We start from the raw sequence: 25,089 nt of genomic DNA, 5'->3' as shown, positions 1-25,089 counted from the left end.
CTGTGTTATGATAGGCTGATGACTAAGAGCAGGTGTAATCTGCTGTGTAAGGTCAAAGTTTTTAATGAGTTATATCAGGCCTAGATTATAGAGAAGCGTGCATCTGTCCGTCCATCTGTCTTTGTTTATTTTTTATGTCTCTTGATGTGTTGTTGTCATCCCGCCGCATGGTATCGAAAATGGTATTGAGTATCGATATTTTCCTGGCTATCGGTATCGAAGTAGAAATTCTAGTATCGTGACATCCCTCCTCTGGTCACAAGCGTTTGAACTGACGAAGAATTAGTAACAAAAAGTAAGACAGACAGATGAATAAATAACTGTAAAGTATTACCTACATTTTTTCTAAATGCATGTTTAATCAACAAAGACAACAGATGCATACACAATATAGGAGAGGACAAAACAACATTAGAATTGTTTTAATTTGATCATCTCTATATCAAGAGTCGTGTTGGCTAAATAAAGCACATATCCACTTTGCTGATGATCTGGACTGACAACACATCTGCAACTAGATTTATTTTAGACTAGATGGGTCAAGTGTGTCTATTTTAGTTGCATGTTAATACAACCTAAAAAAAGAACAAGGCGTTACTGAGATATAGCGTTACCGAGGTTGAAAATGGCATTCGTGAGGTCACAGTGACCTTGACCTTTGACCACCAAAATGTAATCAGTTCATCCTTGAGTCCAAGTGGACGTTTGAGGCAAATTTGATTCAATTCCGTCAAGGCGTTCCTCAGATATCGCGTTAACGAACATCGGACAGACATCGGACATGTGTTATTTTGTAGTTTATTTATTTTTCCAGAATTTCTATCTTAAATTTATCTGACCATAGTTGTGTTATTTTGGAATAGATAGATAAGATCAATATTCCAGAATTCCAGAATTGGAATAGCATAACTATCAAACCAATCCTACTGCAACCAAACTTTAGTCACCGCTCTTCTACTGAAAGTCTACCGAAGCAGCCAAAAACACAAGGGAATGCCATAGTGGGACTGTCAACAAATTTAGAATAGATTAAGAATAAATTTGGTGTTACTTAAATTTGGTGCGGGCTTGAGAATTTCTGCGTCCATTCTAGATTTTTTTATTTAAAAAAAAAAAGAAGGTAAAAGGCACCATTGATACAAAGTTAAAGATAGTGGTCTGCTACTGTTCATCTTGCTGAGGCACACATTACATTCAAAGCAGAGCATGTGGGTGCAAATCAGTGCGATGCAGACCCTCTGACTCAAACTTAAACTTTTGGAGACAACACATTTGATTTTATTAAGACATCTTACCATACGGCTACGTCAAGACTGGGAATACTACTCTTGAATTTGTGAGATCTCACTCCCACAACTTGGAATGTGGATCATGACAGTCTGAGCCCAACATAAACAAAAATGCTGCCTGTGACAATAGTGTCATTGTCACACACAACAATTACAGCCTGGCTGAAATGCCTGGGCCAAAAAGGGTTTGGACAAACCACCTACAGTTAATACTTGGCAATTATTTGGTCACCGTTTTGCACTGTTGTTTCCATCGCTCTCTCTCAGTACCCATTGATGAACTGTGTAACTTGATCGGGCGTCGCAATCGACTAGGAATTCTTCCCAAGTTCAGCCACTCGATTGTGACAATCGCCGTTCTATTGGGGAGAGGAGGGGGGGTAAAAGGGGGAAAGAAGAAGTAAAAGCAGCAGCTCAGAGCAATGACATACCAGCAGATTGACTCCGGTCTGGAACAGGTTATGGGGGTAGAGGATCCTCTCATAGTGTGCCCGCAGATGGGAGCCTATAGCCTTGCCTGGAGCAAAGCCCATCTTGACCGATATCTTCGTCCAGCGTCGCTCTCTGCAGACTGCATCAAATCCTCCCTCTTCGTTCACCAGCTTGGAAAGGAAGAGACCATGCAGCCTTTTAGTGGGTGTGTGTCCATTTATTTATTGTAATCAAGTTTTTGTCTGCTTTCATCTCCCATTTTCTCCCCAATTGTTCTTGGCCAATTCCCCCTGCTGTGCCCGCTCGTTGCGCCACCCTCTCTCTGCCGATCTGGGGAGAGTTGGAGACTAGCCACATGCTTCGTCCGATACATGTGCGGTCGGCAGCCGCTTCTTTTCACCTGACAGCGAGGAGTTTCTCTGACAGGATCATGCGATTCCCCACTCCCTTGCCCCCGAACAGGCACCCCAACGGACCAGAGGAGGCAATAGTGCAGGACAAATACCCCACCGGCTTCCCACTCGTAGACACGGCCAATTGTGTCTGTAGGAACGTCTGACCAAGCCGGAAGTACCGCTGTCGGGAATTGAAGCCGGTTCTTTGCGGTGGTAGGCGAGTGCTTTTACCTCCACACTACCTAGACACCCCAATGTATAAAAAATAGGGGGGAGCCCAAATAGTTGATGATTCAACAATTTGTTGGAAGGAGCCTGATTCGACTGTCAATGTCACAGTCGAAAAGTCGCAAAATGTGGTTATGAAACAAGGAGGACCATTCCATTCCGGCTATATGGGGGTGCTGAAAGTCAGATTTGAGATAGAATTGCTTGGTTTCTTCAAATAGAAGTCCCAATTAAACAAACAAATCAAACAAGCTCACGGCAATGGATTTCCTGATTTAAAAAAAAAAAAGGGGGGGGGGGGGGGGTACAGTAGTTGAATATTCGTATTGAACAGCCAAATCCAATTCAACTGACAGAATTCTGAGTCGAAGACAGCCTCAATTAAAAACAATGCTGTTATATTCATGTGCACATGAACTCAATGTCTCACTGTGTGCAAATAATTACATTGTGAATGGTTTAAATTATCACAAACAGTCTGCTGGTCATGCATGCATCCAAATTGTGCAAGATTTTGCAGGTACCTTGTTCAGCTGGTACAGATCCAAAATCTTCCTTTCCACGTGGGGGATCTTCAGAGTGCATCCTTGAAGCTCCCAGAACTTTGCTATTTGATCCAGGAAGTTGAGCTTAACTCTGGTCTGAGCCTAAACGCGGGGTGAAACAAAAGTTCATGTTTTATATCAACAACATCCAATTACTTCTTCTCTAACTCGACGACAGGTGTCAGAAATGCAACGTTATAAGTGAACATACCTCCAACTCATTCAGCCTTTGTATCCGTGGGGTGAACTGCAGACTCTCTACATCGCAGGCAAATGGAGGCTGCCACTCCTGCAAGAGTCAACATACCATTTTTGTTAATCAAACGAAGACACCGGTGAAGACAAGCTTTTTGAGAGTTGCACCTTGAACACAAGCCCTTTCAACCCATTTCTGTTCACAAATGTGGCAAACTAGAGAAGACCAGGACCCCAGGTGAGTGATCAGGCAGATCAAGTTAAAACAACCTCCTCAACGTTTAACGATTAGCTGGTCCTTACCTTCATTTTAAACCATTCTGAATGGCAGCATTTTCTTTGTAATATGGCTTAATTGTGAAATGGTTTTTATAAATAAAAATAAATACCATTTCAAAAACATTGTATAAATGTTAAAATGAAAATGAGCAAAGCGATCCTGCTTAAAAGGCTTTGTAGCTACTTTTATACAGACTGCTAAACTTGAACTTGGCCTTTAAGTCAATTTCAGCACTTAAAAGTCAGGTACATGGTCTGCTTTAGAGATGAAAATGGATTCTGCGCAAAGTTGGAGAATTTCTGACGAGACAGAACTGACCCTTCCCCTATATTATCTATGCTCAACAATGTTGACATTTTAATAATGTTATCATCTGATGATCCGCTTAACTGGCAGGTCTGGAGTCAACAAGCAGTCTGAACTCACGTGCCCTGTCATCCAATAAGCCTGGCCACATCCCTACTCTGAACATCCTGGCCACTGCAAAGATACGGCAGTCAAGTGGCCCAATAGAATATTAAAAGGTAGACCTCTGTGTGTGTGTGTGTGTGTGTGTGTGTGTGTGTGTGTGTGCGTGCGTGCGTAACAGGTCCTAAAATGAGTGGGGATCACAGATTCAATCCACGAGCAGAGACGGGCAATAATGAGCCTAGTTTACAGTGAGGTGAGGCAGGAGTGTTTGTTTACGTGCGATTCAAGTTATATTAATGATAACTATTGATGTTAACATGATGGCTTCATAATTTGGGGCCTCCTATCCCACAGTAGTCGGTAGCCCGATGCGACTACCCTTTGGCTTTATGGTTGTGTATCTGAAAATCATCACGCACACAAATTTTGCAGTCTGATGCAGTTCAACGTCTAGAACCCATTTCAAATTGTTAATGACTTTAACACATACATGAGGGTCTATGTTGCCATAAACTAACATTATTATATTGCTAATTTGGCTGCTACAACTGCCAAGAGTGCTGCTACCAGTAGGTATTAACATTCACACGTTAAGTTGAAATAATTTAGTCACTCAAGCTATACCTTCCAAGACTCCCAACACCCCTGATGTCATCTCTGCCAGTGAAGAGCAGATAGAAATGTTTCTCCCTAGCGGAGATAGGTTTCACATTTGACCTTCACATGGAACAAGCACTCTCACACTGACAAAGTTTTTATATGTTTGTAGGCAGATTGTCGTTGTCCTAATACTTTTCACAATACTGAGTTCTATCGTGCTATGCTCCTGCTTTCAGAATTAGAATCCACATTAAAACCAATCTCACAGATTTATTGAGTGATTGATTGAGTGATTCAGCTTTGGACAGCAGACAATTTTTAATTTAACAGAATTACCAAAAGCAACAATAAATTCTCAGTAAATTATAGCATGAAACTTACTAGTGGTGCATAAAGGAAACATGTGGGAGAGCTTACTTTTGCACACAAAGCTTATTTGATTTTGATTTTTTTTACATCTTTAAAGATTTCAAAAATGATCTTTTCACTTTGAAGATAGAAATCTACACAATTTACTCAAAAAAGTGATTATTTTAATATCTTGTAGCATAATAAAATGGAAGGACCAACAGAAAATATTGGTGGATCTTTGTGAAATATTAATTAGCTTATCTTTTACAAAACAGTCAACACCACTTCAGAATTATTTGGCTCATTTTGATGATGTGTCCCCACAAAGACTCAGGTGGCTTTCAAATTGTGCAGTTTGGTTCTCAAATCAAAACTTTCATTGACACTGCAGTTGATGGCACGTACCAGACTATCATCGGCAGTATGTACGTAAACTGCTCATGTGATCTCACAGGCAAATTTGTCAGAAATACATATTTTACTACGGAAAATGGGCAGCATTTCCCTTCAAATAACCACCTAGCATACGGCTGATGATGGAGCACTGACACAGCATATAATAATTTACAATTGGGCGGACACTGACCCTGTCTTTATTAATCACACACACAACAATGCAGAGGTGCAGTGAAATTCGTCCTCCTCCATGGTCAGCTCAGGAGTGGTGGGCAGCTGCAGTGGAGCACCCGGGGACCAACTTCTTCCAACCGCCGCTGGGTGGGGGCTTATATACAGTATATGGAGGGAACCCCAGGGGAGCATGGGGAGAACATGCAAACTCCACACAGAAAGGCCGGGCCCTTTCTCATGACAAAACCCACCGCAGCACCAGGCATTGAAGGCATGGGCAGACGTAGCCCTAGTGTCAACAGTGTGCATCCCAGGCGGGAATTGAACCCAGTACCTTCTTGTTGTGAGGCAAGAGCGCTACCACTGCATACACGGTGCCAAATTTACCAGGTATTCTGCACAGTCTTTTATTTTGAAAAGACCGGCCAGAGCAGGGACAATAAAACTTGCTTTAATACTGCCGTGTCATCTTCTTTAGACACATTTTGAAGCTGGATTAGATGCACAAATGTCCTGAGACCAGGTGACCACAGCTGTTTTGAAACATCTGAGATGGCCCTGGCTTTTCTGGTGACCGTTCAAACACAAGTGTGACCGCTCGGATCAACAATACGTGTGTGATTTCTGTCTGACTGGCCCTCCTCAAATAAGTAAGGACAAAGTCTGGTGCAGAGCTTGCCCAGACATCCTCAAGTTGTTGCTGGAATTCATTTGGATTTAAACGTGCATCTCAAGTTTGTAGTATGTGAGTGTGACCAACGTAAAAGCTCGGGAGGACATCTTGACCACATATGCAGCAAGAAGTGGCTGATCAAAACCAGGTTGCTAATATTCTCCTTCTTTTATAAATGTTTGTATTTTGGGTTGTTTTCTGCTTCATTGGGCTGCTTACAGTGGAGAGAGATTCAAAGTTAACCCAGGAGGATATTACAGGACTCCAGCAAACCCATTGCCATCCTCCTTGAGCATACAAAACAAATATGACATCTGGCACTCAGAAATTTGACTTAGCTAAAATCCACTTTGAAACTGCCCATTCAATGTCAACCTTGTTTCTTTTTTATTTTACTGTGTAAGCTCCATTCTCTATGTCACAGCATAGTCATAGCACAGATTTAAAAAAGAATCACACACATTTTAATATACAAGTCCAGACTATTTACTGGGTTTGTTTGGTGGTGTTGGTGGTATCGTAACAGAACCTGTTTTTGAAACGAACGAACGGAACGGACAAGCCTGTCTTTATAATGTCCAGCCACTTCTTGCACTCAAGATGCATTTCGATGGAGGTGCTACGTATGACTTTTTGTCTGCTTGGGAATTTCTAAATAAGCGCTGCACCAACATTTTTTTTTTGCATTCTCTCTGTGAATATATCTATTGTACACAACTGTAAATTTGGCAAAGTAATTCTATTGCAGTGAATGTGTGATGGCCAACAATTCCTGCGACCATCCCACAATAATCATAGTGTAGCATAGTGTAGGCTTTTTTTAACTGCACGAGAGAACAACCTTTGCTCTAACCTTCTACTACCTTCCCTTTATTTATATGTGCTATAATGTATATTCAGTCATACTTATGTTTGTTTTTGGATGGGTAACCACGAGGGCTTTTTTTAGATTGCATTCCAACCTGTTTAGTAGTGCAGAATGGGCCGTCACATTTTCCTAATTTGCATTCTAGTCTAGAACGACCCGGATATTTGGTGACCTAACGTTACAGCTCCAAACCAACAATGTACGTTCATACTTTCTCCGATATGCGCTCTAGTGGCTGGATTAGCCTCTGCTCAAGTTATAATCCTTCATTCACTAGCAGAAGTGCTTTATCTTATTTGCATGACCGTGTGGACACACCCTTGCATCACGTATCTGCCCTCTCCTCAATAACCCCAAAGGGGGGGTCAAGTGAACGTGACTGAGCCGGGTGGATGTTGTTGAATAACAGAGATAATCTGACAAAGCAGAGGACAAAGCAACCAAATAAAAGATTAAAAAAACAACAACGCATGAGCAATCAGATCCGATTTAAGATGCGTTAGAATTCAGTCTAAAACGTTACATTTAATTTTTATGGGGGGGGGGGGGTATATTTAAGCTTCTTCGCATCTTTTTTAAGACTAAATATCTGACTCATCTGGGTGGGTGGAGAATGGCAAGAGAGGCAGAACAAACCTCCAATCAGAAAATAAAATTATGTAACATAGCAAATTGTGAGAGCTGCTTTCACGTCAATTTTTTTGTTTTACAACATGGCGCTATAAAATCCAGATACGTTAGGTAAAATCGCGTCCAAGCAAGTGTCAAGCTAACCAACCAACTGTCCAACGCAATATTAATACCATCCGCGATCAGTCTCTCTCCCCATGAAGAGTTGGTCACCAAGCACGTACGTAACATTACAGCAAGGTGTCAGACAACAGCATCATAATGGGCCTGATTGCGTTACATAGGTTAACTCAACGTAAATACGTCAAATCTTTTTACAGGAAAAACTTCAGCTTTTCAAGTTATCTTTTCCATGCACTGAAAATATCTAAATACATTTTGGTCAAATGTTAGCCATTTCCGTGACCCAAGTCCAGGAAGCGTCACGCTAACGTAAACAATTTCCATTTGTTTGCATACTGCCAAACTTTAGCATTTGTCTTATTTTGGGGGAAATATTCCTAGAACTGTCCCAATGAATACACACATGTCTGGCTAATTCAAGGGTGAAAACTTAACTCTGGACTTTAATTTTTCTTTGAATGGCATGTATCTGAGAGTGGACAGTCGGCTTCACTATGGTTGTTGCAAACAACGCACTCCCGAGCTCAAGCTAGCTGACAATTCAAGTAGTCGGAGCCGCAATCCGCCATGTTGAAAACCTGTCTAAAAACACAACTTTGTCTGCTAAATTAACAGCGGCTATAAAGAAACTACACGATGCAAAAGAGTGAATAGTGGCCGAAATGAAGCAATACTCACTGGTGGCGGTCGGACCTTGCAGATGCCAGTTTTCTCTGCGATGGGTCGTATTTTGTTGATATACGCAAAAGGGTCGGCGAATTCTTCCCAACTAGGCTCAAAAACAGGGCACTCCGGAGGAGGAATGAACTCATTCAGCTGTGGCTGTGTCATCGTTGCATCTTCGTTATGACTCTCGAAAAAAAAACAATTTAAAGTTCCTCGCGATGAATTTGACGAGTCGCTTTCAATTTCTCGCTTCAGATCTTGGCTACTCTCCACTCATTGAACTCGATAACGAATTATCTAGTTGGAGACGGGAGGAGGGGGGGGCGACAGAGAGCGTGTACCTCCGCTCAAAAAAGTAGATACCCACAAATTAGGATATTATAACGCGAATAAATACATTTGATCACTATTCGTAGTAGTTATATGTACAATCCGTCTTTGGGCATTTTTATGACGCAATACAGTTCAAACAACTATAAGTGTTTATATCTGGTTATGAAAACGTCAGGAGGCGTTCTATGCCCGTAGGACCGTGTGTGTGTTCGAATAAAAATAGGCTACATTGAACGTAATCTCTATCAATTCCTCTGGTACTCTTATGAATTAGTTTAGGGACGGGGACGCACACACAGTTAACACGCTGCGAGCAAAACACTGTAGTAAAGGTCCAGTAAAAGGATTATAGAGGGTTGATGCTAGAATGAATCTGTCGGAGGATAACCCCTCCTCTAACTCTAACACCTACCAATCCTCACTCCACATGCCTAAACCCAACCAATCGGCACGCCTCATGTCCGTCCGGCCGGTCCATTCTAGCATCCACCATTATCATAGTTCCCTGCCTGGTTTCCTCAGAGATGCGAGCTCCCGTACTGGGTGAGTTCGATTCGTGCGCCCGACCGGCACGAGGGCGTACTGAATTTAATCCGTTTACACAAGGGGACATGTCTGATTGGCTCTTCCTTGCCCCGCCCGGGCGTGCCGAGGTAGAAGGCAGCACGTCTGGTTTTGTAATCGAACTCACCCGCTAAATCTCTGCGCGCTGACCGGGACTTGCTTTTTAAATGTCCCAGATGAGCTCGTTGATTGGGCAAACATACAGCCATGCATTGACAGTATGTCGTTTTAAAGGGTTTAATATTATTATAAACAGTTTACCTCCGTCATTACTCGTGCATTTAGTTGCTGTGTTATGTGCATGGACGTATGGCATGGACACATTCTACCAGATTAAAAAAATATATATATATACCATGAAAGGTACATTATCTGTGTTACAGTGAATAAAACGTGTATAATCAAAATGTCAAAAACGGACTATGGTTGATTTCTGAGTTGTTCTGTTGAAGAATATGCCATTCATTAAGTTATCTAATTTAGTTATTTGTTTATTAAAACACTTGAAAATTACAAATCCTGAAATGACCTGTCCTCAGCCAAATTGGAGCTACAGCTTTCATAGTTTTGTTATGCTAAAAATATATATATTTAGGGGACGACACACGCATGCGCGCGCGCACACACACACATACACACCACTTCCCAAGGGGAAACAGCGCCCTCTGTCAGAAATGACAGTCTTTAAATCACTGTTATGTGATTGCTACATACATACATACATGATACATACATATTTTCTCCCTGCTGCACCAAGTCAGTCAACACGGGTTAATCCCTGGTCGTGACAATTCACCTATCGCTAAGTCCCTCTGGTTTTATGGTGTTTCATAGTTATAAATTGCCTGCTTACTTAAATTAAGTTACCTGTTAAGTTAACTTACCAGCACTGAAACTGCGACAGTACCAGGGCCTACTGTAATATGAGCAAATACATTTTTATGGGCTATGGCTGTAATTTATTTGATGTGCTTATTGCACTTTTTTAAATACATTATTCATTTCAATGAAAAGGAAAATCCTTGAATTCCTAATTTTCTCCTCGCTTCGCATTGTTACTATGTCCCCCACCGAAGCTTCAAATCTATTCGAATACTTGTCACTGAAGCCCAAAAATGGTATTCAGGGACAGCCCTAATATTTATATATAAACATGGGAACATGTACAAGAAATTAAAAAAATATACATGTATGTTTATATACAGTATGTATAAACGAGCCTATAACCTGTTGGTCACAGACAGGATACACACTCTGTTGTGTGCTCATACAAGTTGAAACTTTGAAAGCAAGGAAAGGCATTCATTTATTAAAGGGGACTAACAGCCTGACATGATTAAAACTATGCCAGACACCAGTCAAATGAGTCAAACCCTAAAACGAGGGAAATTAACCACGTTCTCTGAATAAATGTGACATGATAAACATGATGGCAACCTTGGTCTGCTGTAGGCTATGCCTCTGCTGATCTGCTACACCAACCAATATGTGCGTGCCGTTGTCTTGCTATGAAAAACATCTACACCATTCTTGATTACAGAGGTACAAATGGATTACCATGCGCCACTCTTTGTATTATCTTAGCTTTAACCAACCCTGTTTTGAGCTCCGTCAGGTTTTCATCCATACTGTGGAAACACTGCCGTTTTAACCTTTATGTAAAATTATCATTGTGGAATGTCTTGTACTGTTTATGTTCTTTAATATCTCTATTTTGTTGTGCCCTCTGAACTGTGTTGAAATTGAATTGAACTATACATGTCCAGCGATACAAAAAACAACAATGATGAAAGCTTATTTGGACCAACTATGCATTGATATTGGATTCTATTTCCTTGAAGTTGATGGCTTGTGTTCATAAGGTTGACCTGAAAATAAATTGCACATGGCAAGTAAATGACAAACCAGTATTGATCAAAGTAGTAGAAGTACACATTTTGCAAATGTAGTTGGGTCCACTAATACTACTATAGCACCATGGTTGGATGACCAACTAGACATGCAGGACATCTGGGACCCTCTGCCACCAAGGGCCCAGAAGACCTGGGTTCGAAAATGTATAATTTAATTGTAAATGTGCCTTCTCGTACAATTAAGCAGACTCTCTTGGCCATCTTCAAGTTAAACACCGAGCATGTTTTTGTAATTTTGGCCTATATATCTGGTGGGGTATGCACTTGACTGGCTGCTGGGTATTTGACCCTGCTAGATGCACGGCCCTGGCAGTGCAGGACCATGTCAATACAACTACAAAGTTGCAGGCTGTGAAAATTGTGGATTTGTTGACAAAGTTTCAGGTAACAAACTAAGAGCTACATATACCTCTACTCTTGTATAGACAAATAAATTAGCAGGTTGTAATCTACACATAGCAAATGGTGTCAAGAAGCATAACTGATTAAGCACTAGCTCATCTACATGTATTCCACACGCCATATCCTAAAATACTAACATCTTCATCTTGTTATTCTGACTTAAACAATGCTTTTTTTCTTTTCTTTTTTAATAGAATGTAAAAAAACAATAATATGATATGCCTAAAACACATTGAGATTAAATAATAAAACACATGAGCTAGGAAACACTTGCACATTGGCATTAAAAATAATTTTTCAAAAAAGAAAACATTTTTATTAGAACAAAACGATCATACTGTTGTTAAGGAAAAGGGTAGAACCACAGTCATGGGCAAATAATTGTACACACATATAACACACCCAGATCAGTGTGTGTGTGTGTGTGTGTGTGTGTGTGTGTGTGTGTGTGTGTGTGTGTGTGTGTGTGTGTGTGTGTGTGTGTGTGTGTGTGTGCGTGCACACGCGTGGGGGGCACTGGAAGGTCAACTCTGCTCTAGGATATATCAAATCCATGAAAAGATGCATAGCCTGCCTACACAATGTTGTGAAGTTCCATTGGGTTTAATTATGCATTTACACTATGCATGATCCACCCTTTCCACAGCAACATAGAAACTTTTTTTGTCATCCAAACAGTGCCAACCAATGGGTCCAATCTCACAATCTGCACAGATGAGATACTTGATTCTCCCCACATCATTGGTGAAGCCCACATTCTCAAAGGTGTACATGTCGTCCACTAACCAGTGGGTAGTCAGAGTGTCTCCATCCACAGAGCCCTCTGATGTGCTTAGGCTTGTCTTTTTCCGCATCGACGGCAGGAACAGCTGTTGAGGAAAAACAAACGCTAAGATATCTTGGCATATTCCTGTTGAACTCAAATCAGCAATACTACAATGCATTGGGGTTTTGTGTACTTAGGCTTCACAGGGCTGATGGTCATATTACACACATTACACATTGTCACATTACAGTGCAATTAGGATTAAGAGGCCTATAGACAACTGTTGCGGGGGTCGAACCTGTGACGTTCATGCAACTGTCTGTCCGCCAGCCTACCTTTAATATGATCCTAAAGAAGGCGGACATGCTATGCATCATACCTCTTTTTCTGCAAATAGCGCCATCCCTGGGCAAAGCACCTTGGATCCGCAGCGTTGGCACAGGACGGATTTCACGTTCTTCCCATCCTCTGACACCAGGTTGGACCGGTCAATGCTTTCTTTGGACTGGAGATCGTTGTCCATCTCGAAACCTGGACAACAAATTAACTAGCGTTACGATACTGTACAATCACACCAGCGACTAACCGAACTGCACTGCACTGAACCACATAAGACATAAATTAGGTGTCACAACTATAGCTGTTATAACGCCAAACTACTAGCTGAGGCTAAATTAGCCGGGTGGCCTGCTGTCTTCTCGAAAAAAATACGGCCACGATACGGGGAGTAGAGTCGACAAGCCTTGGGTGCATTTGTAGTGCGGAAGTGCGGCTAACGTTACACGTCGGTCGGTCAGGGCCAAACTAAATTAATGTTTGTCATCTCCATCATCATGCATACTCTTTATTATGACAACGCAAACCCGTACACCAACCCCAGGCTTTAAGATGTACAGCAATTTAAATGAATAGGGAACTTTAATAGCTAACAATAGCGTTACTGCAACATTGCCATCAAGTTGTAGTCTTGCCCCTCGTTATAATACTCGTCAACTGGCTAGAAAGACGAACAAAACATCCAATATACAAACAACAAAAGACGTTTAAAGGTAGCTCAGCACACATGAATTAAAATGAATATAATGTACCTCAATCTTGAAGTGTAAAAGAAGCTGAATAAGACTAGAATCCCATAGAAAACATACGCCCTGCTAGCTTGCCAGGTTTAGCAGCCAGTAAATGGTCTCGTTCAGAAACAAAACTACGAATAGGTTCCGAATACAAAAAGGTCCTAGGCAAGACAGAGCCCCCTTTTCCCTCCCCTCGCACCAGCGTCTTAGAAGCAGGATATCACGATATTATATCTACAAAATACAGTTGCGTCCTCTGTTTCTTTATGTGAATTGGATGTGGCTACAGTCAATATTAGCATAGCATTAAAGACAGGTGCAGGTGTCTGAGGGAGAGCGTTGCAGGGGAAATGTAAAAGCTGTGTTTCATCTTAAAAAAGGAACAGAACAGCTCACCCCTAAGATCAAATATATATATTTTTCATCCCTATTCCCATTGGTGCTATTTGTCCATCTGGATCGTTTTATGTTTAGTCGCCTGAGTTTTTGAGAGATGTTTGCTTTCTCTCCTATCAATCCAATCCAACCGTCACGGGCAGCACGGGGACCCGGAAGCGGGGGAAACTCCCCATTCAAAACAATGAGCGCTAGCCCCCCACGCTACCGTTCGTTGCGCAGCAACAGACCGGAAGTAACTCCAGAGTGTCCCTACGTATGGCTTGTGGTGTTCAATCTGTTCAATGCGCTTATCTGTGCAGGCCTGACCATTCAACCTTTCATCCAGTAGATGGCGACATACGCCACTAAGGGGGTTATGAGGTTGGTACCATAGGGTGGTACTGTGATATGCTGGAAAATAGACAACCAATGTAATGCAAATTATGTTGTATAATATATATATATATGGCAGGGTTTCATACTACTGACGACAGAGACAAGTGACAAATTGTGCAAATGTCATGGTCTTGAATTTGCTAAACTATGCATTTGGGACGCAAAGGCAATTGGAAGTCATGTTTGTACATGTGGAAAAAAAGAAATTTATTACAATAATTTTCCAAGTTTACCATTAATAAATATGGGTTTACATTTCAGTGAAATGTATGATGTATCACGTTCTACACAGGACATTACACAAAATCAAGAATACACACCGTTTTAGTCTTTGTAATAAAGCTTGAATAAGTTGACCTAAAAAAGGGAGTCTTAAACAGCAGTTGATACAACCTATCAATGGAGTTCTAAGTTCAATAATGATTTGATTGTATATGGCAAGGAAAACAAGAAAAGTAAACATCTGGAAATCCTTGAAGCTCCCTTGACTGTTATGATAGGCCATTTTAAAAACATTTCCATTGGCCTAAGGCACAGGAATACTAAAAGATTATATCATACATACCACATGGTGAATCCCATACAGTGATTTAAAGTTTTTTTTATTTTTATAATAGATATCAAATGTGCATTTGATATTTACACCTCTAATTGCATCTGAAATCTAGCATGAAAAAAGTATATTTAGCTGAAAAACAAAAAACAAAAAACACAAGTTGACCTATCCAGATTTGTACATTGTGCGTAGGAACTTTTATTCCAGCAATGAATCAATGATCGTGTCTGATTGAAAAATGATGGCAAATCACTTCAACAGTTTATGCACCTTAGTGTCAAACGTTAGGCTCATCCTATCTTGTTCAAACTTTAATTGAGCTGATGTATTTTTGCACGGTTACTATGAACTTTTTCCAGTTCATTGTGCCGTAAAGCAACTTAATTGATTTGGGCTTTTCTCAATTAAATACTCCATTATATCAACATGGAATGAAATTCTAGAAATTTCAGTATAAAATTTGAATAACTGACAAATACAGTTTGTAAAAGTATTCAACCCCTTGATTCATTCAGGTTAAAATGCCACACAGACAAACATGTTTAACACCTCATGTTACTCGACATTTAAATTGTATTTATGGGGTGTGAACAATATTTTCCTCACAATTGTTTTTTAACTGTCTCTCTTTTGAGCAAAGACAAAACTAGGTGTTCCAACAAATCTCAAAATGGGATTTTTGGGTTGCAGTGCAGGCCAGCTCACATCAGTCTAGCTCATATTGGGTGGCGTGGGTGGGGCTCGTCCGGGTTTGAACGGAGAGTTGCACAATCGGTGTCAGCAGGGTTGAATCAAATCTGGTACGTCTGTACAATACATGTGTACGCGTCCATCCTCCTCAAACAAGTGTGTGTGATGCTGATCCTTTTGGCCTAAATGGTCCTTGCAATTGTCTACAGCCTGGACAGCATATCCATCCTCTATCCCACAAGGAAATTATGAGGAGAGAGAGAAAAAAAAGGAATGATTTACAGTATGTGCGCACTGTTCCAGCACAAATCATACTCTTTGTACCCATGTGCAATAATAACAGCCTATAGAGAATTTGGGTACAAGTATAGTAAGCTTCTAAGAAGTGACCATCAATTATAGGAGCATTTCTTCTTGGTGAAACCCCCTATGTTGTTCTTAAGCAAAAATGGAAATTTCAAACTCCATAATGATGGAGGGGAAACAGTACTGTCCCTTTGAGATTCCCCTCCATAGTTCATTTGCTATTTAATGCTACTTAACTGGAGCAAAAAGGAGACAAAGCAGAAAGACCACCAAAATCCCAAATAAGATGTGAGCAAATCAGAGGTACAGAGAACATATTACAATACGTGTGTGTGTGTGTGTGTGTGTGTGTGTGTGTGTGTGTGTGTGTGTGTGTGTGTGTGTGTGTGTGTGTGTGTGTGTGTGTGTGTGTGTGTGTGTGAGTTGCCAGGGGTCCTTGAAACTTTGTGTGAATTTGAAGGGGCCTTGAACATTTTGGAAAATAGACATGGGTCATCGAAAGTGCTTGCATTTATATATTTTGAGCAAGAGTAGAAATTGAAGAACTTTAGATTCTTCTTTACTTTTAACACAGCACAGTTGAGGTGTTCACACATTCAAGCCTCTCTCTCGCTCTAATTGTCTGTGAGCTTCTGTAAAGCCCGCTATTTCTCATTATAAACATTCTCAGTGTTGTAACAGTAATGAACCCTGATTCATGTCTCAAACTATGCCATGTTGGGTGCTTGAATTTGAGGGAACTAGACCTGAAAAGTCCTCGAAACATCCTTGAATTAGATTTTTAAGAAGGTGTGGGGACCCTGCTGTGTGTGTGTATGGGGGGGGGGGGTCTATAAAGAAAAGGATGGGGAAGTCACAGTCTGGCCTCTCAGAGCAGAGTGTCGTCTGTGCAGCCTCCCTCCAGGCCGTAGCGGAACTCCTGCAGGTTGGAAACCCCGTAGAAATGGACGAAGGCAGCTGCCACCACCAGCACATGGAAAATCTGATGAGAATGGAACTGGGAAGACAAAGAAAGAGACATATTTGTTTTCACTAACATTCACTACTATTTGCTATGTGTTTCTTCAAGCAAAGTAAAGAGCTGAGAATGTTAACAGTAACCAATGTAACGGTCGTTCGCGCAGATCAACCCACGCAAGGCGGCATCCCCGGACGCGTCCTCAAGGTCTGCTGTGCCCACCAGCTGGCAGGGGAATTCACAGACATTTTCAATCAGTCCCTCTCCCTCTGTACTGTCCCACCCATTTCAAATTCACAACTACCAACCCCATTCCCAAACAGCAGAAGGTCACCAGCCTCTATGAGTGGTGCCCCATAGCCCTCACTCCCATGGCTGAAACACGTTGATGGCTCTCCCGACTCAACCAACACAGCTAGATACAGTATCTGTCTCAGCTCTCGGGGAGCTCCCCACTCGCGTCTGTGAACAGTTCAGGCATAGCAATCGAGCGCCGATTTGCCTCTGATCCGACGGGGGTTTGTCGGTGAACTCCCAAAACCCTCACAGATGGCTCACCGAGGGCTCGGAGCATCTAGTTTGAACTGGGCATACGTTGGTTATCTAGCCAACGAGGTTAGTTTTAGCCTCAAATGACTGTTTTGAGCTACCCAGGCAACTGTGGAATATTCATACCGTATTTGAGCTGGACTGTGGCAAATGCCTTTTTATATTTTCATGGCAAAAAAATCAGTCGTGATCAGATTATGTTTGTAGCAACTCTCTTGGCCAATTTTCTTAACTTGAAAAACAAAAAACAAAACATAAGCCCTTACAGTAGAGCTGCAACGATTAATCGATTAGTCGATAAGACAGAAAATTAATCGACAACTACTTTGATAATCGATTAATCGTTTTGAGTAATTTCTTTAGGAAAAAGGTCAAAATTATGTGATTCCAGCTTCTTAATGTGAATATTTTCTGGTTTATTTACTCTTCTATGACAGTAAACTGAATATCTCTGGGTTGAGGACATCATCTTGGGCTTTGGGAAACACAAATTGACTTTTTCACCATTTTCTGGCATTTTATAGTAGACCAAACTAATTGATTAATCGAGAAAATAAATCGACAGATTAATCGATTATGAAAATAATCGTTAAGTCAGTCCTACCTTACAGTAACAGTACGTGTCCAACGCTGGGGTTTTCACACCTCCCATTCATTGTGTATTGGAGACAGCCGCGCAATGCATTGTGGGGCAGGCGGGGAGTTCCGGGAGCGGGCACCGCTCCTTGCATAAAAAGTATAGAGCTCTATACTTTGTGCAACTGAGGTCTGCGCCCCGCGCCTCACAAACTCCTATCTGATCTTTTAAATGAACGGTTATAAACCCAAAACAAAGGCACAGGGAGACACAGCATGGCCTCTTGTAGGCATCAAATGCAATCAGAAGCACAATAGGCAGAGTGGTTTTCATATAGGAAGAGGACCGTGGAGGACAGCCCACAATGTTGTTCACCCAGTCAGGTGCAGCAAGGAACAAACATCGAGCCCTCCCACAAGCGTGCGATTTTGGGGAAGCGGGGCGGGGCGTTGGTGGATAAGCACCATAAGTGAAATCTGCAAAAAGGTAAGATGTCTGTCCAATTAAACACACAAACATCTCAAAGTGAGTGACGCATTTAATACTCACCCAGATGTCGCACTTGCCAGGGAAGAAGCGCTCGGGGATCCTGGCAGCATACAGCCCAGCACCAGCGATATACATGGAGCCCATCAGGTAGAACCAACCCATCTGGCCAACTGTGGTGGCCTTGACAAAGCCCTCTTCAATGGTGAAGTGCATTGTGGGAACAATGCCGCTTAGTCCCAGACCCATAAACACACCTACAGGAAACATGGACTTCATTTTAGACATGCAAACAAAGTAGGGCTGCACAATATATCGTTTCAGCATCGTCATCGCCACATTGCAGGAGGTGCAATGTCAAGTAGGGATGTTCATTTTGAACAATTTCCATAATCGAAATTCGGGAAAATTAACGATCAATTATCGATTATCGATAGCGCAATAATAATAATAATAATAATAATATATATATATATATATATATATATATATTTTTTGGTCTGGTAATAACGTTGCGCGTTCTCGGCCAGCTATAATGGCGATGCCGCCGGGTAGTAAGAATATCAGACACTAGCGCTGTGGCCAGGTAAACAAACATGTTACATGTCAGGTTACATGCTGTAAGGCAATCGGCGTCTCCCAGCCTAGCTGACAGAACAAGAGTCAAATCAACAGGCCTGAGCCTCACTGAGGTCCGCAGACCGCTGGGTGCGTTTGTTTGTGTCCCCGGCGCATGCCAGTGTGAATTCCCCATGTTTAAAACGGTTTTGTTGGCACAAAGGCCCGTGACCAGCCAGAAAACTAGAGACTATATGAAGCTCCACCTCACGTTAGTCGGCTGTGCAATGGAGTGGGGCGAGGAGGAACGAATTCCACCCAAACCTAGTCCGCAAAAAAATAAAATAATAATAATAATAATCATCGATAAAAATTCCACGTGATCGAATTCATTCCTCAACGATCAATTATCGATTATTGATGAACATCCCTAATGTCAAGTAAGGCAAATTAACTCAAACACGTTATGCTACAACTTTTTACCGCTTGATACAAATGGAAAACTCGCATGGTTCTCATTTTCCATCAATAATGTACAAGAGAAGCCTGTCTGATAGAACATAACTTACTCCGATTTAAGGGTTTGTTAAGAGAGCGTGTTACCTTTCCAGGTTTTACGGCTCCGAATTGTAGTTGGGAGGAAGCCTCTGGTGTGGTGCTAGTCTAGTTTAGCTCAGCTAACCCTAACCGAAAACAAATACCACCGGCCATGGTCGTGTGGCAATTAAAGTGCTATTCTATTCTATTCTTTAGCTTGTAGATCAGGGATAATCAACTTGCTTTGCCCGGGGGCCACTTTCGTGAAATGATAGAAGGCCAGGGGCCAGTTAATAAACAAACAATATACATTTTTCTGTAGTGGATTGTAGGTTTTTGGGGTGTTAGCCGGAGTTTAGTCTGACAATGTTGTGCACACCGGATAGTTAGTTAGGTTAAGTTAGTTAGGTTAAGTACATACGTACATAAGTGCCTGGGTAGCAAGCAGACGGCGGTATTTGACAATTTAGCAGCTAAATCATAGATTATTGAAAGATATTCCATATTCCAGACTGAAATGCTATAACAGAAGTGGAGTATTGGCCAGAATGACATGAACATTTGGACACTTATTCTGCGGGTATCTTGCATGTTGCGTTCAGGTGCACTGTTTTTGTTTTTTTTTGCAATTCCATCGCGGGCCACACAAGGGGCGCCCGCGGGCCACACGTGGCCCGCGGGCCGCAAGTTGAGTATCACTGTTGTAGATGGTTTAGCTTTTTACTAAGTCTGCACCAACTGCAAGTGTAAGAACTGACACTTTATTTAGGTACAGCAGCAAACATAATGCACGTTATGCACCTTCTTAGAGGGGAGGCTCGATAGAGCTATTCAAGTCATTTGGTGAAAATTCCTATATTTTCTCATATCGCAATATATTATTTTTGATTTTTTCCCCCCGCAAGTGTGATTAATTGCGGAGCACCTGCTCTTGTAGGCCTGTGACGAGGCGTGGAGAAGCGGTCCCACTGGGCCACTATAATGGCGGCGATCCCCAGCACACATACAATGGTGAGGTAGATGAGTCGAGGCTGAGGGGAGCAGTAGAAGGAGTAGTACAGCCAGGGCACAAAGGAGCCCATGATCAGCAGAGCAATGCCCGAGTAGTCGAGCCTGAGGACAAGAAGTGACAAGAGACCGGTGCTTTGGTTGTGGGGATCTGCTTGGATGCACAGAATTGAACTTCAGGTTTTCAAAACAAATGCACATTTACAACAACATTGTAAAAAGTCTCTTATTTTGACATCTCTTTTATAATGACACTTTCACAGGGAAGCTGACACACCCGCCCCGCCAGACCAGACCAGTTACTGCACCAACTGGTTTTAAGATATGCGGTCTTACTTGGAGAAGGTGCGAGACACTTTCTCAGAGTGGCAGTAGACGGTGTGAAAAAGCCAGGAGAAGCTGAGGCAGAGGACGGCTCCCAGGAAGAACATTCCAAACACCACCTTCTCTTGCAGCGGGGCCATGAAGTACACGTTGGGCCGCAGCAGGGTCAAGGTGCCCAGACACAGGAATAAGATCAGCCCTGGGGAGGAAGACACAACACTTTCACCACCTTCTGCTTTCAGCGCGACTCGCACATGAACCAGGCGGGTTGTTCACCACATGGAGTTTTCAGAACCTTACACTGACCTGGTGGAATGTAGAGCTGAACAAAAACAATTCATTGTGGGTGGGGGGGGATCATAATTGCAGTATGAACAACTGCAAATGAATTGCAATTGGTGAGATGGTGCCAAAAATGGATAACTAAAAAGGTGTTTCGGTGCTACATTTAATCATACTGAAACTAAAGGCGCTGACGGGGTTCTGCGCAGCCTCGACTTGGAGCCTTGCCGCCGACTAGCGCGACAGCGTGACTATGTAATACTCTAACGTAACTCGGCGCATTGGCTGCGGTACACGTCCAAAACACTAGGTGGCTTGTGGGTACACTTACTGTATGTCCATTACATATGACATTATCGTGTCGTTTACCAAGAACTTGCAATCATGTTGGTGGGGGGACATTTTATTGTCCCTCCATTTCAAAACTCATTCCGGTGAGCCTGCAGCAGGCTTTGCTAGATGAGGGACAAGCACTGTTAAAATGAGGAAATGGCATTTCCTCATTCCTCACCACAACTACGTCAGCGGATATGTGCAAGGCAACGGCCAATCGCAGCTCTCGTGCTGGTCAAGTCGCGTCCGCGTTGACACCGCGGAGCCACATTTTCGAGGAGCTGCACGCCCCCCCTCCGCCGAGCTGGGCCGATAGGACGGCCAGCTGCGGATTTACTCAGTTTGAGTAAATCCTGCACACTGAGATTTTTTTAACAAAAATAATTTTTTTTTTAAAGAATTGTATGTTCTAAAAAATGTATGGCAGGAAAAACTACCGTAGTGAGATGAATCACAGTTTAAATCTTATTCTGTCAAATAATCACTGACGATTTTTTTTGTCAATATAATTCAGCCCGAATAAAATGTGAACAAAATGAGAATCTGCAGCTAAAAGTGTGTGTGTGTGTGTGTGTGTGTGTGAGAATAATTTCTTTCTCACCTAAAAGGTGAGTCCAGATGTTTCCTGTCTCAGTATGAATTCTAAAGATGCTTCCGAAGCAAGCCCGGAAGGAGGGCATGGGGGGTCGATGTCCATGCAGGAGGTAATCATTGTCCTTCAGCCAGTCTGGCAGGACATGGAAAGGGATGACCCTCCAGCGCCCCTCCCAAACCTGAAATGTAAGAGTAGCTTTTATTGAGGATGCAGGCCACAAGCTGAAGCATGTTGCTCAAAGAATGAAGTTGTTCTCTATACCAGTGGTTCTCAACCTTTTTACACCAAGAACCACCTCAGAAATAGCCACTATATGAAAGTGTGAGAGGGATGGAGCCCCGCGTACCGCCAGTGGTACCCGTACCACAGGCTGAGAACCACGGCTCTATACTACAAGTGTTGCTGGATATATTTTTTTAACCTCTTTAGACCTTTTTCCCTTCTCCCTACACCTTGGAAGTAGTTGACATTGTGCCATAAACCCCTACTCTGCTTCTAGAGCAGCGTTTATTCCCAGAGGTCCAAATTCACAATAGCTGTGTGAAATCCCCTCTGCTGGCTTTGATTCATTGTAATGTCATGTTTCCCTCTCCAACTGAAAGACTGGGGTGTTGAGTCAAGCAAGGACTACAGTATTACGCGACAGCTACACTATATGCATGTTGAAGCTTTGAAATTAGGGATGCACCGATCGATCGGCACGTGACCGGAAATGGCCGATTTTCACGTGATCGGCCTCGATCGGTGATCTGCGCCGGTCACTCTAAATAGCCGATTCTGTGAGCCGATTTTCACATGACGTGCGCGCACCCCAAAGCACCGAGACAGGCACCCAGCCACCACACCACACACGCCAGCATACCTTCCTCGTTGTGGATTTTTTTCACCGTCAGTGAAGTAGACAAATCTCGCAGTTTGTCACACATGCAAGTCGAAAATAAGCCGTGGAGACAGAGATGCGGCCGAGTCCCGCTCGGCTGGAGTCCAGTCTGAGCGGCTCGCTTCACCTCACTGGCCCCCCTCTCTCTGCTCTCTCTACCCGGGAAGCAGTGCTGCTGCACCCGGCCACAGTGCACAGCCGACTTGGCGAGGTGAACGCGAGCATTGTGTCCAGTATAACCATTCCCCGACCTGCCTTTTCCATTCCACATCAGCGCTGGTGCCTCAGCCTGTCAGTCATGTTGTAACGTAGATACAGGAGAGACTATTTGTTTCGTATTGCAAATAGAACGACGGACATAATAATAAAAATGCATCGGACTCACAAGTGTGCAAGGATTTCTGTGTGTGACGATATTTATATATTTTGAGATGTGTTTGAGTGAGATGGTCCTACTTCATGCAAATGATAAGATAAGATTATTTGGATCCCCATTAGATGTAAGAATTGTTCTATGAATCTTAATTTTCAAACAAAGTTACAAAAACGTTTGTGTAAGCTGTCAATTGTTGTTTTTAGAGAAAAAAAAATCGGAATCGGCAAAAATCGGTATCGGCAAGTCAGACTATTCAAAAATCGGAAATCGGAATCGGCCAAGAAAATGGCAATCGGTGCATCCCTATTTGAAATGTTTGTTAACATTGGTAATATGTGTGGACATTAAGACAGACCTGTATTTTACTCAATTATAAAAGCTGCAAAACATGTATTCTCCAAGTTTAAGTCAAGAATCTTTAAGAATACAGCTTACAATGTATATGGCTAAAATATATATGGATTAGTGTTATAAATGGATACTTAAATATTGATAACAAAATGGTAGAAGTCATTACTTTGTGTACAAACTCCTCCATCTTCTCCATGGCATGGTGAGCCTGAAGTGGTAAGGTCAGGACCCCTTCCACATCATCATCATCATCATCCTCATCACCAGCCAGCATTGAGGCTCCCTTTGAACAGATAACAAGACACTATTGACACTATTGAAACTAGTCTGAGCGGAAACACCTGTCTGGTTATTTATTGAAACAAGTCCTACCTCTGGATGGAGGCCTTTGGGAATCTGCTTTCGTCCCACCTCCTCTAGCAGTGGTCCCAGCTCCATCAGCTCCACATCTGGGACATTGCAGTCCTCAGAGATCCGGCAGTCTGCATCACTTGCGGCGGAGCCGTTTCGGCCTGACATAGGGAGACTGCCTGATGACCTACTCACTGTCTCTGTGTGCTGCTGTTGCTTGGTATACTGTAATTTCTGCATGGGAAACAAAGATCAGCGGGTACGACTTATACATCGGAAACCGTTTTACCAGCTAATTTATGTGTAAATAGTTAACCTCTGCTACACAATGGCTGGTGATGCGGTGGCTCACTTTGATCTAACGTCACATCGTTTGATCTGTTGTTGTGCTTTAATTGATCAGGCATTCACTCACTAACGTACTAAAGAACAATAGAGCGGGTAAAATGGTCGGTGTCATTGGCTACAATAACTGGTTAACATTAGGCTACTGGCGTTATATGGACAATATGTTCTAAACAAGCAGGGATACAGACATATGATACCGACCGAGTCGAACCTGACAACACAAACAAACGTTTAGCTAAGGCCAACTTACCACTTTAGCAAAGCTGGTCGCAAAGCTGGTCGGGCGAATGTTGATTAGCACAGCGGGAGGAGAAACATGAATTACAAAATGTTAACAGGGACAAGACGTGGGCAACAAGGACACGTGAAATCAATATGACTATATGGTTACATACACCACATATCTTGTAGTTTGATTAAAACGGTAGGTAGCATTGCGATAGCAGTTAGCTTATGACAGCTTTGCTAGCGTTACCTACACTAGCCGCTGTATCCGTCGCTGACGAATCGAGTAGCGGTAGGCAACTGTTTTGCAAAGTAACTTGCTAGTTGTAAGTCCAACAGTCTTTACAGCGGCACCAAGCTCAAACTATACATGTTTTTAATTTAATTAAATGGACACAAGTTACCTGACAAGGTAGCTCAATAGGTAGATGAATTATAGATACGTGAAATACAATCCTTCCCGGAAGTTGAGCTCCCATCCGTCAAACCCGCGTCAAACACCAAGCAAGCAGCCCCAGCCACTTCAACTTCTCTATTTTCAAAATAAAAGCAGTGGTTCTGAATATATATATATATTGAAAAAAAAGAAAAAGAAAAAAAAATCCTCAAAATAACACTAGTGACTAGAAAGTGCTTATCTTAATGTGAAGAACCTCCAGCACACTATTTCACTTGCAGTTAAAACATTTTGAGATCAAGAAAACATGCTTCACTCTTGACC

The 25,089-nt window shown here is 42.3% G+C and overlaps 3 protein-coding genes across 5 annotated transcripts in view; all 3 read right to left on the bottom strand.

Moving 5' to 3' along the window:
* The window catches only part of kdm5ba (lysine demethylase 5Ba), a 30,896-nt gene extending 22,382 nt beyond the window's left edge, over nucleotides 1-8,514 (bottom strand). For both annotated transcript variants that reach the window (XM_083661817.1, XM_083661816.1), the window contains exons 1-4: nucleotides 8,269-8,514; nucleotides 3,101-3,178; nucleotides 2,869-2,991; nucleotides 1,721-1,891 (exon numbers count right to left, since the gene is read on the bottom strand). In XM_083661817.1, coding sequence (XP_083517943.1) covers nucleotides 1,721-1,891; nucleotides 2,869-2,991; nucleotides 3,101-3,178; nucleotides 8,269-8,421 — 525 coding nt within the window. In that variant the 5' untranslated portion in view covers nucleotides 8,422-8,514. The remainder of the gene's footprint in view (nucleotides 1-1,720; nucleotides 1,892-2,868; nucleotides 2,992-3,100; nucleotides 3,179-8,268) is intronic.
* A 3,244-nt stretch (nucleotides 8,515-11,758) lies between these two features.
* Nucleotides 11,759-13,410, bottom strand: rabif (RAB interacting factor). Its single transcript, XM_083661595.1, has 3 exons — nucleotides 13,323-13,410; nucleotides 12,614-12,765; nucleotides 11,759-12,337 (listed from the first exon to the last, which is right to left on the bottom strand). The coding sequence occupies exons 2-3, from the start codon at nucleotides 12,755-12,757 to the stop codon at nucleotides 12,089-12,091; spliced, it is 393 nt and encodes a 130-aa protein (XP_083517721.1). The 5' UTR covers nucleotides 12,758-12,765; nucleotides 13,323-13,410; the 3' UTR covers nucleotides 11,759-12,088.
* Nucleotides 13,411-14,266: 856 nt separating this feature from the next.
* On the bottom strand, nucleotides 14,267-24,861 carry adipor1a (adiponectin receptor 1a). Of its 2 annotated transcripts, none has more exons than XM_083661797.1 (9): nucleotides 24,773-24,861; nucleotides 24,394-24,418; nucleotides 23,817-24,029; nucleotides 23,611-23,727; nucleotides 21,844-22,015; nucleotides 20,640-20,826; nucleotides 20,221-20,408; nucleotides 18,264-18,457; nucleotides 14,267-16,627 (listed from the first exon to the last, which is right to left on the bottom strand). In XM_083661797.1, exons 3-9 carry the CDS (start codon nucleotides 23,961-23,963, stop codon nucleotides 16,499-16,501), a joined length of 1,134 nt encoding a protein of 377 aa, XP_083517923.1. In that variant the 5' UTR covers nucleotides 23,964-24,029; nucleotides 24,394-24,418; nucleotides 24,773-24,861; the 3' UTR covers nucleotides 14,267-16,498. The 2 variants fall into 2 exon arrangements, with proteins under 2 accessions (XP_083517923.1, XP_083517924.1); XM_083661798.1 differs by lacking the exon at nucleotides 24,773-24,861 and adding an exon at nucleotides 24,623-24,697.
* Nucleotides 24,862-25,089: the final 228 nt, after the last annotated feature.

Source organism: Poromitra crassiceps (genome assembly GCF_964638095.1).
Source record: "Poromitra crassiceps genome assembly, chromosome: 27".
Classification (NCBI taxonomy): domain Eukaryota; kingdom Metazoa; phylum Chordata; class Actinopteri; order Beryciformes; family Melamphaidae; genus Poromitra; species Poromitra crassiceps.
Note: the sequence above shows the minus strand (reverse complement) of the source record. Positions and strands in the feature narration are given on the sequence as shown.